Below are 12,967 nucleotides of genomic sequence, written 5' to 3'. Positions count from 1 at the left end.
AATATGTTGTGTAAATGTACGATCGAGCCAGGAACCGATTATCGGTTGAAGTAAACACTGTAAAAAACTATACTCAGTTGGGGGTCCTCCTTCTGAGGTCCCACCTTTCATGGACGAGATAAACTAGCCTACGGCTAAAAATCTCAAAAAAAAAATAAAAAAAAAACAGTTTAACGAATTTAAGTAATTTGGCATCTAAAATATGTTCTATTTCCAAAATTTTATGTATTAAATACCTTGGGAGATTTTCCAAATGAAAAAAGTTCAAACTTCACCGATTGAGCCCAAATGTTGTACCTATTAGGTAAGGTCTTTTTTCGAGGCAAAGAACATGTTGTACATGGACGGTTTGAAAAATTCGATGGTCCCTTTTTTCCCATACATTTGATTGACACCCTGGTGTTCGTTACTGCAGCCGTACTATCGATCTACAACAGCTTGTGATGCTCGGCATTATTTGAGGGTTAACTCACTCTTCTATACAGTTAAATGACTTCTGAGTAAATCAATCTATTTTCCGTTTTAGGGCGAGGATACTGCCTTAAAGAATGACTTACTTTTATGCACTGCTACTCTCAAGAGTATCGCGCAGAAATCAAAGGAAGAAGCAATAGTAAAAACAAAACATCTTACCCATCGGTTCGTCGCGGCACATACAGGGTCGGCGTGCTCGGCACGATGCGATCGTCTGCACTTTCCTCGTAGTTCTGCTGCATGAGCAGTAGCTGTTGCTGTTGCTGTCTAGCCAATGGATTCACCTGCCGTCGGCTCTGCGAGGGTGATCCGACACTGGAAGCCGCGACTGCCGCCGTGGCTGAAGAACCACCCGTGGAAGACGATGTCGATGATGATGTGGTCGCAGAGGACGTTGATGCAGCAGCCGTAGCAGAACCGGCAGAACCAGCCGTTGACGTAGTGGACGAAGTCGACGGACCCGACGGTTCGCCACTACCACTGCTGATGCTCTGGATTTGCTGTACTTCGTTGGTGTTCGACAGGCTGCTACTTTCCATGGCTTGACCATCTGAGGACGTAGAAGGTCCAGCATTGCTACTCTGCCCAACGCTTGTACTGGAGGTCTCTGCATCCGGAGCAACCTGCGCTCCGGTAGTTGACGAAGACGTACCCGATTGGTTAGGAACTTCATTGTCATCGTCTACATCGACTTCATTGTTAGCCGACTGAATGTTGTCTTCGTCGATATCGGGACCTTCACCTTCGTCATAGTTGCCAGCCATCTCCGGTTCGTCCTGTTCGTACGCTTCCTCCGCCTCGTAGCCCTCGAATGGACCATCATCAGCCTCGGCGGTACCTTCGTCTGCAGTTCCCTCGTCGGCCATGCCTTCTTCTTCTGAATCGACCACGATGATGTCATCCTCCTGATCTCGCTGCGACGATGTCGGAACCTGATACTCCACGTCCAATCCGGACTCAGTGACACCCTGCAATTTCTTTGAATAGTGAATGAAACAACGGACAATTGGAACCGGCGGTAGGACTTACTTGGAACGTTTCACCGCCCTGCATTCGGGTGCGCTTGTTGACCGGGGCGGACTTTTCACCCGGTTGTTCCACGGTGTCGGTCGAACTATCACCTTCAACGTCCCTCGGGCGTTTGTGTCCGGCGGCAGCCTGTGACGTGGTTACGGTGTTGCTCGAAGTGGACGCCTGGTGGTGACTGCTGAGGGCGATCTGTTGAGCCTACGTTAACGGATGGTTATTTATTTTAGAGTGGTGCGCAAGTTGAAATATTACAGCCAACTGATTTGTGTGGATTGCTTTTCCGGGAAATTTACTGAACTCATTTGGACGTCCCTTTAATTTCTTCTGAAAGATCTCGAAACTGTTAACTGCTTTTGAAACCTCTCCGCTCCCCTCTTTTCTGGTAGAGCCCTGATATGTATCAAGCTCTCTGAAATTCCACTTGAACTACCTGAAAACTATTTTAACTTGTCTTAAGATTAACTTTTCTTGGATGTTCTATTCCCCAAAAAGAGTCCTAAACTTATTCTGAAAAATTTGCTAGAAGATTCCTGAACCGCTACTTGCAGGACTCGTTGAGAGAATTTACAGTAATAAGCTACCTTTTCTCTGATGTCTGAATTTAAGCTGAAAAGGCTAGGCACATTTCCTTGAGGTTCGCTAAACTTGCACTGCTGTTAGGGGCTCTTCATAAACAACGTAGACAGTCTCTACTGTAGTCGCTATATTCATAGCCTGGTGGATAGAATTTCGATCTATCAAAAAGCGGAACCAATTCAATATATTGTAGACCAACAATTGATAGTTCTTTCCTCGCTAACCGAACGCAAATTAACAGCATCATCGGATAGGGAAAACTTTCCCCAACCCGATGATGGCGTTGGTTTGCTTAGGAGTGCATTGAGTCACGAGAAAAGGGCGTCCAAAGTTTTGTTCGCAAAACCTGATGTGCTCTTTTCTGTTGTTGGTCGCTCGACTGGTTCCGTTTTTTGACAGCCCAATTGGTTCCCGAGATTCTATCCGCCCGACTCTTACTATAGCAACTATTACAGGCTATACTAAAATCAACATGAAGCTTTAGCGCGATAATTTATTTACTAGAGAAAGTTCTGAAGAGGATAGATTAATAGTTCCGTTAGGGTACGGCTGTGTGAAAAGTGAACAGAAGTTGATCGAAAAGCCATTGATGCGCACTCCTTTGCCTAGCTCACTTGATGGATGAGGGGACTTGAGGTATTTCCTCAAATCCACAGACAAAAGAGTGCGCTTATGGTTCAATTTACTTTGATGCATTTTAGAAAAATTCAAAAGCAGTTTTTTTCGACGCATTATTTCAGATTGCTTAAAGCTCGCGTCATTTTGTGTAGAATAGCAAAAGGAATCGAATAGTGCAAGCATTTTGCAATCTGAACTAATGCGTCGAAAAAAACTGCTCTTGAATTTTTCGAAAAATCATCAAAGTAAATTGAACCTTATGACTTGCTCATACACTGTCTGCGGATGTGGAATAGTTCTAGTGACGCTTATCACAACGCCCCCCATTTTCAGGAGATGGTGTGTTATAATGCAACTATTGTTTGCTTCTCTCATCAAAGGGTCCTCTGGATATTCTCTGGAGGTGTCCAGAGCTTTAACTTAAAATTTCATTATGTTCTTCAGAAGACTTCCCTTGAAGTTGCATAAACTTTTTTTAAACTATTGAACATACTAAATTAGTTCTTCTGTAGTTAACTGCTGTACATGATTTTTAAACATGTTCATAAAACTTCCCGGTTTCGTATCACGGCAAGAGCGTTGAATGGAGAACCAACATGAACTAGGTACTTACATTGGACGAGGTGCCGCTGGTGCTGGGGGCGGGGTTCTGCTGCTCCTGCGGCGGTGGCTGCTGTACCTGCGGCGAGGACTGAGCCGACTGGGCCACGACGCTGCTGCTATTTTGCGGTGCACCTTCGATGTGGGGCGAAACGAGGGCCACCGCCTGGGACGACGGTTGACCGGCGGACACGTGAACCTGAGAGGGACCCGGTTCGTTCGGTTGCTGAGCTGGAATGCTTTCGTTCTCCTGCTGCGAGCTGCTCTCGGCCGTGGAGGAGGAAGTGGACGCTGTACCCATGGGAGGAACGGCAGCCACGGCCACGTTTGCCGAACTGGTTGCCGGCATGTAGTCAGTGTGAGAGCTGGTCGGAGACGAGGACATGGATTCGTTAGAGTTGTTGTTGCTTCCGGTAGTGTGGACCTGCTGCTGAGGTGGGACCAGGGCCGTGACGCTGCTACTGCTGGTGCCAGTGTTGGATGACGACGAAGATGAGGAGGAACCTTGTACGATTGCGACGTTATTCGAGGTTTGGCTTGTGGGAAGGACGGCTGCTGTTCGGCTGCTAGCCTGCACCGACATTGGTCGGATGCTGGCCAAAGGAGTTTCGCCTCCACGACGGGGTGTTACGGTAGCAGATTGCTGGGCACTTGGACCAGGAATTGGCTTCACGTTGGCAGTGCGTGGACTTTCCGTTGATGTCTTCTCCGACGATCCGGTAGCGCTGGTAGACGGCTTGGATACCTGTTGTAGCCCCAGCTGCCGGGTGAGTTGATTCAACCGCATTGTAAGCTGTTCGTTTTCACGCGACAGACGAGCGATAGCATCTGTTTTCTCCTTATCTTGGTCGCTATGTTCCTTGCTAATTCTGGAAATGCGTCCTTCGTATTGCGATTTCAACAGTTCGTTCTCATCGCGAACGTGTTCCAGCGATTGGATCTGTGCCTTCGCGTTGGTAAGCTCTCGAGTGACGGTGTTCTTCGTTTCGGTAAGACTAAGAATTCGATGCTTAACGTCTTTCAGAATCTCCTGATTGCGCTCAGCCTTCTCCAGTTTACCCTTGAGTAGCTCGGTCTCCTGCTTGAGAGTTTCAATCTCTCCCTTGAGTTCCGACACGGTGTTCTCGGTGGCTTTCTCCTGTTGATCGGCGTTAGTGCCTTCTCCACTTGGTTCTCCAGCGGCACCTTCTCCCACAGCCTTAGCACCTTCACCTTCCTTCTCGTCAACCTGTTTCTTAAGCTCGATGTACGAATCCTTGTATCGCTTGGCAATCTTCCGAATCTGCTGTTCCTTGCTCTTGGCATCCGTCAATTGTTCCTCTTTAGTGGCAATCTCATCCGTCATTTTCTTCAGTTCCTCATCGCGCTTCACCAACGTACTCTTCACCTCACCAATCTCGGTAGTCATCTTGGCTCCCGCTTGACGTAGTACATCCAACTCCTCGGCGTACCTTTTGTTCTGCTCGGCCGAACCGCTCAGTTGCTTCATGAGGTTCGAAACCTCCACTTCCATTTTGCTCTTCTCAACCCTGATCGAATTCAGTTCTTCGCTGGACTTCTTCAACAGTTCCTTCTCTTGGGTGAGCATTTTGGCTAGATTCTCCCGTTCGGTCTGCAGACGCTTCCAGTCTTCGGGGCTGGTCTTGTTCGAACGTTCCACCAGCAGATTCGCTCGCTGTCTCCATCTGGTCGCTTCCAAACGCAGTGTCGAATTCTCACTGGTGGCCGATTCGATCTTAACGCTCAATTCACGGACCTTCTCCTGCAACGGGAACAGTTCATCTTCGGCCTTCAGCAAGCGTTCGGACAGCTCCTTAATTCGCTTGTTCAGGCCATCTCGCTCCTCCCGGAGCACCCGATTGCTATCAGTAATTGCATTGTATGTCTCAAGTTTTCTCAGAATGTCCTCGTGCTTGGCAGCAGTTACCACTCCAGTTTCGGACTTCTCCCGCTCGGTGGCCAGCTCGGACTGCGCTTCCTCCAACTTCTTCTGGAACATCATCAACTCCGACTGCACTCGTACGTTCTCCGAGCGAAGGATATCAAACTTGGCCACTGCAATGTCCTTCTCCTTCCGGAGGTACTTGATGATCTGCAACAGCTGATCAACGGAGCGTTTCTCCTCGTCCGAAATCGACTTATTAAGCACCGGCCCATCCTCCATGGTGCTGTCGTTCATGGATTCATCGGCTTGCTTCTGTTCCAGAACATGGGCCGCTGAAATCGAAAGCTTCGTACTGAGACTCTGAATCTGATCGTGTAGCGCTGCATTTTGGGAGTTCAAATCCGATAGTCGTTCCTCCAGCTGATCAACTTCCTTCTTCATCATTTCTTCGCGATTCTTCCAGCACTCTTCGCTGGTGTTGAATCGCTCAATGGCCTGATCACGAGCCAGCTTAAGTTCATCGAATTGCAGTTTCGTTTTCTGGACTTCTTCCTTGAGGCTGGACAACTGCTGTATGTCGCATGAATGCTGCACCATTTCGTTGGCGTACTTCTGTTCGGCAACCTGCAACTGCTCCAGTAAGGAGTTGTTCTTTTCCCGCAGTTCGCGCAAGTCTTTATTGTTGTCACTGATCTTCTCCAGAGCTTCCTTCAACTCAACCTGAGCTTTGTGCAATTCTGATTCGCTATCAGTGGAGGACGTCAGCTGTTCGCCTGTTTTCTTGAGGGAATTTTCCGTCTTAAGCTCTTCTACTTGGGCCTTCAGGTCGGTTTCGCTCTTCTTGAGGGTGGTAAGCTCGGTTTCGGTTTGCGTCTTGTAGGTGGTGTACAGTTCGTTGAGATCCTTGAGTTCCTTCTCGGAGGATTCGGACATATTGCAGTACTGCTTGACGTGTTCCTTGGCAGTGGCCAGCTCTTTGCGTAGCGATTCGACCTCGATGTCGCTTTCTTTCAGCTTCTGCTCTAGTTCGCGGATCTTTTTGTTGGCTTGCGATACCGGGTTGTCCTCGTCGTTGGGCGACAGAGTCTCCTGCAGTTTCTTGCTCAGGTCGTCAATCTTTCTGGATTTGATTTCCAGCTCGTCGCGAGTGTTCTTGAGTTCTGCCTGGACGGTCTCGGCGATGGCCATTTCTTCTTCCATTCGCTGCTTTGCCGTCTGCATCTGCCGTTCAAGATGAGTGGTGAGTTCACGGAATCGATCCTGTTCCTCTTGGAGACGACGTCGCAGAGCTGAACATTCGCGAGATGTTTCGTCCAATCGGGTCTCCAGGCGGATGCGACCTTCTGCTTCCGAACGTTCCATGGTAACCTTGATCATTTCGAGGTTGTTCAACAGAAGGTTCTGATTCTGGCGCTCCCGGTTGAGAATTTCACGTTCAGTTTGCAGTCTAGATTCGGCATCCTTAAGGATGCGACACTCGTGCTTCAGGTTCTCCAATTGGACTTCAGCCCGAGCCAGCTTCGACTGAGCGCTCATCGTTTCGTCTTTGAGGTACATGATTGTGGCTTCCTGCTTGGAGATCGTGGTCTCGTAGTTCTTGTTGCGTTCTTCCAGCGTAGAAATCTGCTTCTTGTAGGTAGCCACATTCTTCTGTTGGATTTTAATCTGCTCGTTATTGTACTCAACGGTGGCCACCAGTTTGATGTTCTTCGAAGATAGCTCCCGAAGTTCCGTTCGCATGGAATCGAACTGTTCGTTCATCATCTTATCGTTGGTAAGCTTCTCCTTCCGATAGTTGTCGTACTCTTCCTTCAGTGTGATCAATAGTTGCTTATTCTCTTTGACCTTCGCCTCCAGTTCGATAATCTTCTTCTCCTTCTCGACAACCGCTTCACTGGAAATGGCGCTAACCGTAGAAGCACTCGGGATCTCCTCATCCATAGCAACGTCCGCATTCTCCCCGGAGAGCGATCCATTCAAACTGGCACCCAATGTTCCCTTACATCCCACGGTATTGTAGCTACGCATGGCATCGTGGTACATCTTCTTGTAGCGATCTCGCTGCTGAATGCATTGCTGCATCATCTGCGTCTGATAATCTTGCGTTTCCTGCATCTCCTGGAGTCGTTTGTTGTATGAAGCAATCTTCGCCTCGAACGTTGCCTGGCTCATTGCATTCTGGGCCACTTCCAGTTCTTCGAGCTTAGCACTGAAGTCTCTCACCACCAGCAGCAGCTTGACGTTGTTTTCCTGAAGCTCTTGAATGTCAGTGAACGTTACCAGCTTCTTCGTAATCACCTCGTTGGCACTCATGTCGGACGAAATCGACTGATCAGCCTCCGAAGCATAACCTCCACGCATTTGTTCGATCTCGCGCAATAGATGGCAAATCTGCCGACTCAAATCTCCACGTTCCATCTTGAACTTTTTGTTCTCGCTATCAAGGTATCGAACCTTGTCCTGCATCGAAACCAACTCCGAACGAGTGTCCGCGTTCTCTTCAATCAACTTGTTTAACTGCAGACTCATCTCCTCGTTAGCGTCCTTCAAATTTTGGTACTCGTTCTGCTGACGAGTCAGTTCCGGAGCACGTTCTTCAAGCTCTTGGACGATATTCTTGATCTGCAGCTGAAGCTTACTGTTTTCCTTCTTTTCAACCTGTATTGGGATGAAGTTTATTAGACTCGTAAAAACAGTTACCAATAAATCATCCAAACTTACCTGCAAATCCTCCGCCGCTTTAACGTACATCGTGTACAACTCGGTCAGCGTCATACCGGACTTGATCAAGCGGCTCGTCGCTGCAGCGGATGGAGCCAACTTCTCAACCGCATGCTCCAAGCTTTCTTCCCGTGCCAGCTTCAACAGGTGATTCGCATTCTTCAGCTCATCCTTCAACTGCTGAATGGTCTGATTATTTGTTTCCAGCTCCTTTTCGTGCTTCATGATCAGTGTCTTCTGTTGCGTTTCTAGCTTTCCGTACGAATCACTTGCCTCGTTCAGCAGTTTCTTCAGCTCTGAAACCGCAGCACCCAGTTCTTCGGTCTGTTTCTTGTTATCCTCACAGTCCTCCTGGTACAACTCGCACAGTTTCGTCTGGGACTGCAGTTCCTTCCGGTAGTGGTCCATCATTTTTCGTGTTTCCTCACTTTGTTGCAACATTTTGTTGGCCAAGTCCTCAGCCCGGGTACTGAGATCTTGATTCTGCTCATTCAAATGTGCAATCTGAGCCGTAGCAATCTTGAGCTCTTCAGTCTTCTCCGTTAGTTTCGTATCCGTCGTCAATGACTTGAAGTTCTGATCCCGACGAACGTTTTGCAAATCCTGCAGCGCCCGGTTCAGGTCCTCCGTGAGTTTCTGGATCTGATTGTCCCGCATTGACAGTTCCTTGTCCATTCGCTTTTCCTTGAAATCAAGCGAGAACTCTTTGCTCTGGATTTCCTCCAACTTAGTCAATGCCTCGCACTTTGTCACATTGGCAACCTTTAGTTTCTGCTCCAGAGCAAGCGCATCAGCCTGCAGCCGTTCAACTTCCAAAGTCTTTCGCTCGACCGCATTCAGCAGCGTGTCCCGCTCGTTCACTGCTTCGTTACGTTCTCGACGGAATCGTGCTGTGTCGGCATCGTTTTGCTTAACCTTTTCCTTACCCTGAGTCATTTCCTGCTTGCAGTCTTCCAGCTCCAATCGGAGCTCTTTCACACTTTGCTGAGAGAAATGGAACTTGGACGACTCATCCTGGTACTTCAACGTAAGCTCCTCAATTTGCTTCTCGTAATCAACTTTTAGTTCTTCTGCAAAAACAAAAAAAAACAAAATCACTAAATACCCAGCAACACGCCAAAACTGTCCGATCAAAACAAAACGCGCCCGGCATTTTTGGCGCTGCAAACAATAACAAACGGCACCGACCTGAGCTCTACCGGTCAAGCGGGGAATCAACCCAATCAACCAAACTGGTCGAAATTCATCTGCCTGACAGCTGATGAACTCGCACCAAACAAAAAATACTACGAAGAAAATTCCTATCCCCGTCTCTTTTCAATAATGGCTGATGGTTTTCTGTGAGCCAGACGGAAAAAATAACCCCAAATCCCGTAATCCCAACCCCAAAAATGCTTACCAACATTGGTTTTTGCCGTTTCGCAGAGAGCTTTTGCGGTCAGAAACTCTTCCAGCTTCTGCTCGTAATGCCCTTCGATCTTCCTGGTCGTCTCGGCCGGAATGGCAGCCACTTCCTCCTCGGACAAAATCGACCGGAGCACTCCCGTTGACTGTTCCTGCACATCATCCTTGGGAACTGGTGTCGAAGCAGTCGGATCTTCTTCTTCAGTCGTTACCACGTTGGCACCGGCGGTAACTTCCGGACTTTCATCTACCTCCATAGCGATTACGACCCGACGGAACCTCTAAACCGTTCGGTGTTTCAATCCAATCCGAGGAAAAAAAATGAGGATGGCGTTCTTTCTTCTTATGTACCTTTCTCTCGTAGTGTGGCAAAATTGTGTGTGTGTGTGCGTGCGAAATCCCAAACGCCGATGATGGCGAAGCAGCAGACACTTTGGTTGGGAGTCCTGCGAAAAACCCACCTCGAATCACTACTTTTCCACGATAAACATTGAAATTCCACTTACTAGATTTTGCACTGCACTTTTCCGACAAGTTTATTAACTTGCAATCACTGGAAACATGCCGATTTTTGGTAAATTTTCACTGAAAAATGGGAGACAACGCGACGACGGCGGAACACGACGCACACGAACTTAACAACAATGTCGGCTTCTGCGAATGATGGCTGCTGAGCACTTTTCGGTGGCAAGAACCCCGACTGTCGAAAAAAGACAGCACGTTCGGATGAATTTTATACCGGTTGGAGCGCTATAAAAAAACAAAGACTATCTGTGTTCCATAGACGAGTGCACGGATGGATTTGAGTTCACTCACTCGACAAAAAGTGACACAACAGCGGGGCCTTGTTTACTAAAAATGAACACATATGTGTTCATTTTTAGTAAACAGGGCCCCGCTGTTGTGTCACTTTTTATCGAGTGAGTGAACTCAAATCCATCCGTGCACTCGTCAATTTGGCGAATTTTCACTTAAACTTGACAGATGGAAAATTTCCAAATAAACTAGAGTCGGTGTATAATGAGTCACGCCAAGAGAAAAACAGTTGAACTCGCATCACGGTTTTCGAAGAATTCCGTTTCTTTTCACTTGGCAACAGAGGACTTCTACATCAACTTCAAATGACTTCTAGCGAGAACAAAAAATAGCGGCTGTAGTGAATTGTTTTAACAGTGATTTTATCAAATTATCTTATCAAAAAATAGTAAAATTTCTCATTACTGATCATTAACAAACGTATCCCATGACAATTGAATGCTCACTGGGTGTTTATGATCATTTCTTCAATTTTATTTTATATTTAATTACAATACCTTTCGTGGACCTTTCATAGAATCGTAATGTTTGTTTACTTTGTTATTTTATTAACATCAACAGGCTGGATGAAGCCCCAATGATTTAAACCTTATCAACTATGGTTAAAAAAAAATACATTCAAGCATGGTCATAACATAAAAAAAAAACATTGAAAAAAACGTATATCTTATAGTCAATATCTTAACTCCTGCCGGCAAAAACAGAAGAAAACTTTCGACGAAGCGCATCACGGGAGAGATGAAAGTCGAAAACAGATGCAACTCTGTTGAATGTTTCTGCAGTCCGCAAATCGCACCGTACGCTCCATAGTTTGTGCGACGTAGAGGCAGTCTTAGCATAAGGTAGCCGGTTTGACAGTTCAATAGGTAGACTTGGCTTCACTCTTGGCGTGACTCATTATACACCGACTCTAAAATAAACCTGCTATTCCTAAAGCCCTACAGTAAAAGTATGGAAGTCTGTCAAAAGTTGTTCCAATCGAACCGTCAAAATGCACCGCTTTGCTCGATTGGAACAGCTTTTTTTCAGTTTTGTGGTGACAGTCGTCCATACTTTTACTGTAGGGCTTTAGCTATTCCAGCAGACTTATATCTGACAGACAAGGAACCAATTTTGACACAAACCTTCTCGAAAATTGGCCGATCAACAACAGAGGGATTTTCGAACATCTTAATTTATTTTCGAAGTGTCAAATTTAAGTGAAAAATATCCAAATGGAACACAGCCTAAGGCTGATGCTCGGGCTGATGCTTTGGCAAAAATGTATAAGTGAAACACATGAATTAAATAATTGATTTTCGTTTCGTGTAGCATTATTTTTATTTTAAATATTAATATCACATGACTTTAAACATGGAATACGTTTGAAATAAACCTTTTTTTTGTGGCCAGAACAAACTGAGTTTACGTTTAAATTTACCTCAAATATTTTTGTTTCAACGATAAATTTTTCAGCGTGAAAGTTAAAATTAAAAACGGAGTCGTTGCCATTGATGTACCCAACGCTTCACCTTCCCGCATAAGCGTGAACCATAAATTGACCTTACCTAAAATGGTTATAAATTGTTTATAATCCCTGCTAAACTTCAACTGAAATGGTTATGGAACTTTACATGAACGTTTAATGATAAAGTTTTAACCTTAAGTATTATAGTTTTTTGGAAGTGGACTTTACAAATAATGGGTTGTTAAGAACCATTACCATTCAAAATTCTTGTTTTCTCCATACATTTTCGGAAAGAAAACTATACTAAAACCTTTTAACTTATGGTTTGAGAACATTAATGGTAATGGTTATGGTAACCAGTAAGGTCCATGAATGGTTTTGTAACATCGATCAACTTTATGTGGAATATATCGCGAATTGGTTGCCTGTAAATTACTGATTACCAATTCACGATATATTTCACGTAAAGTTGAGCGATAATACAAAACCATTAATGGACCTTACTGACTACCATAACCATAACCATTAATGTTCTCAAACCATAAGTAAAAACGTTCTAATATAGTTCTCTTTCCGATAATGTATGGAGAAAACAAGAATTTGGAATGGTAATGGTTCTTAACAACCCATTATTTGTAAGGTCCGCTTCCAAAAAACCATAATACATAAGGTTAAAACTTTATCACACAAACGTTCATGTAAAGTTCCATAACCATTTCAGTTAAAGTTTAGCAGGGATTATAAACAATTTATAACCATTATCGGTAAGGTCATGTGATGGTTCGCGTTTATGCGGGTTGTCCAAAGATCTCCCGTTCAATAGAACATCTTGACTCGCATTCTGTTCCTATCGTGCGGTACGATCTATTTCTTCCTGCGAAACTGTTATGCCAACAGCATCGTTAGTTTTGGCCGCCTTTATCTCTTCCACCCGGCAGATGTTGAAGAAATTCAATCCCTGCATGTAATACTTTTCCAGCCGGAATCTTCGATCTTCTCCTGAAGATGAATCGTTGCACCAAGATCAACACGGAAAGTCGAAAACGGTTAGCACTTGAAATAAAAATCCATTATTCACAGTCATGTCACAATTCCTTCAATCTTACCTATTGCGTGCAGAGTCACTAAATTAAACAATTAAACTAAATTTTACTTATAGCGAATTTGTTTATTATCCAGGTTGGAACCAGTTCCAACCTGCGCGAACCCGAGCTTATTGTCAGTGTGAACCTCAACCCGAGCCAAGTTACAAAAACAAACGTTCACACTAACGTTTGACAGACAACCAGCAGACCCAATCTTGATACCCGATCCAGGTTGGAACTTAATCAAAAACAAATTAGCTATTAAAGAACACCGGAGGGGAGATGATATCGGAATCGGTTACCGTTGCAGGC

The 12,967-nt window shown here is 45.5% G+C and overlaps 1 protein-coding gene across 5 annotated transcripts in view; it reads right to left on the bottom strand.

Annotated features, from left to right (window-relative positions):
• Mgtor (Megator) overlaps positions 1-9,965 on the bottom strand; it is a 29,730-nt gene extending 19,765 nt beyond the window's left edge. For 2 of the 5 annotated variants that reach the window (XM_065228575.1, XM_065228576.1), the window contains exons 1-5: positions 9,303-9,964; positions 7,904-8,973; positions 3,311-7,840; positions 1,504-1,701; positions 634-1,451 (exon numbers count right to left, since the gene is read on the bottom strand). In XM_065228575.1, coding sequence (XP_065084647.1) covers positions 634-1,451; positions 1,504-1,701; positions 3,311-7,840; positions 7,904-8,973; positions 9,303-9,564 — 6,878 coding nt within the window. In that variant the 5' untranslated portion in view covers positions 9,565-9,964. Of the gene's footprint in view, positions 1-633; positions 1,452-1,503; positions 1,702-3,310; positions 7,841-7,903; positions 8,974-9,302 lie in introns of all 5 variants that reach the window. The other 3 variants (XM_065228573.1, XM_065228572.1, XM_065228574.1) reach the window with 3 other exon arrangements.
• Between the last annotated feature and the right edge of the window lie 3,002 nt (positions 9,966-12,967).

This window comes from Ochlerotatus camptorhynchus, unplaced genomic scaffold (genome assembly GCF_037179485.1).
Source record: "Ochlerotatus camptorhynchus isolate MF236.1 unplaced genomic scaffold, CSIRO-AGI_Acam_v1.1 ptg000294l, whole genome shotgun sequence".
Classification (NCBI taxonomy): domain Eukaryota; kingdom Metazoa; phylum Arthropoda; class Insecta; order Diptera; family Culicidae; genus Ochlerotatus; species Ochlerotatus camptorhynchus.
The sequence above is the reverse complement of the archived record's forward strand: the minus strand, read 5'-3'. Positions and strand labels throughout refer to the sequence as shown.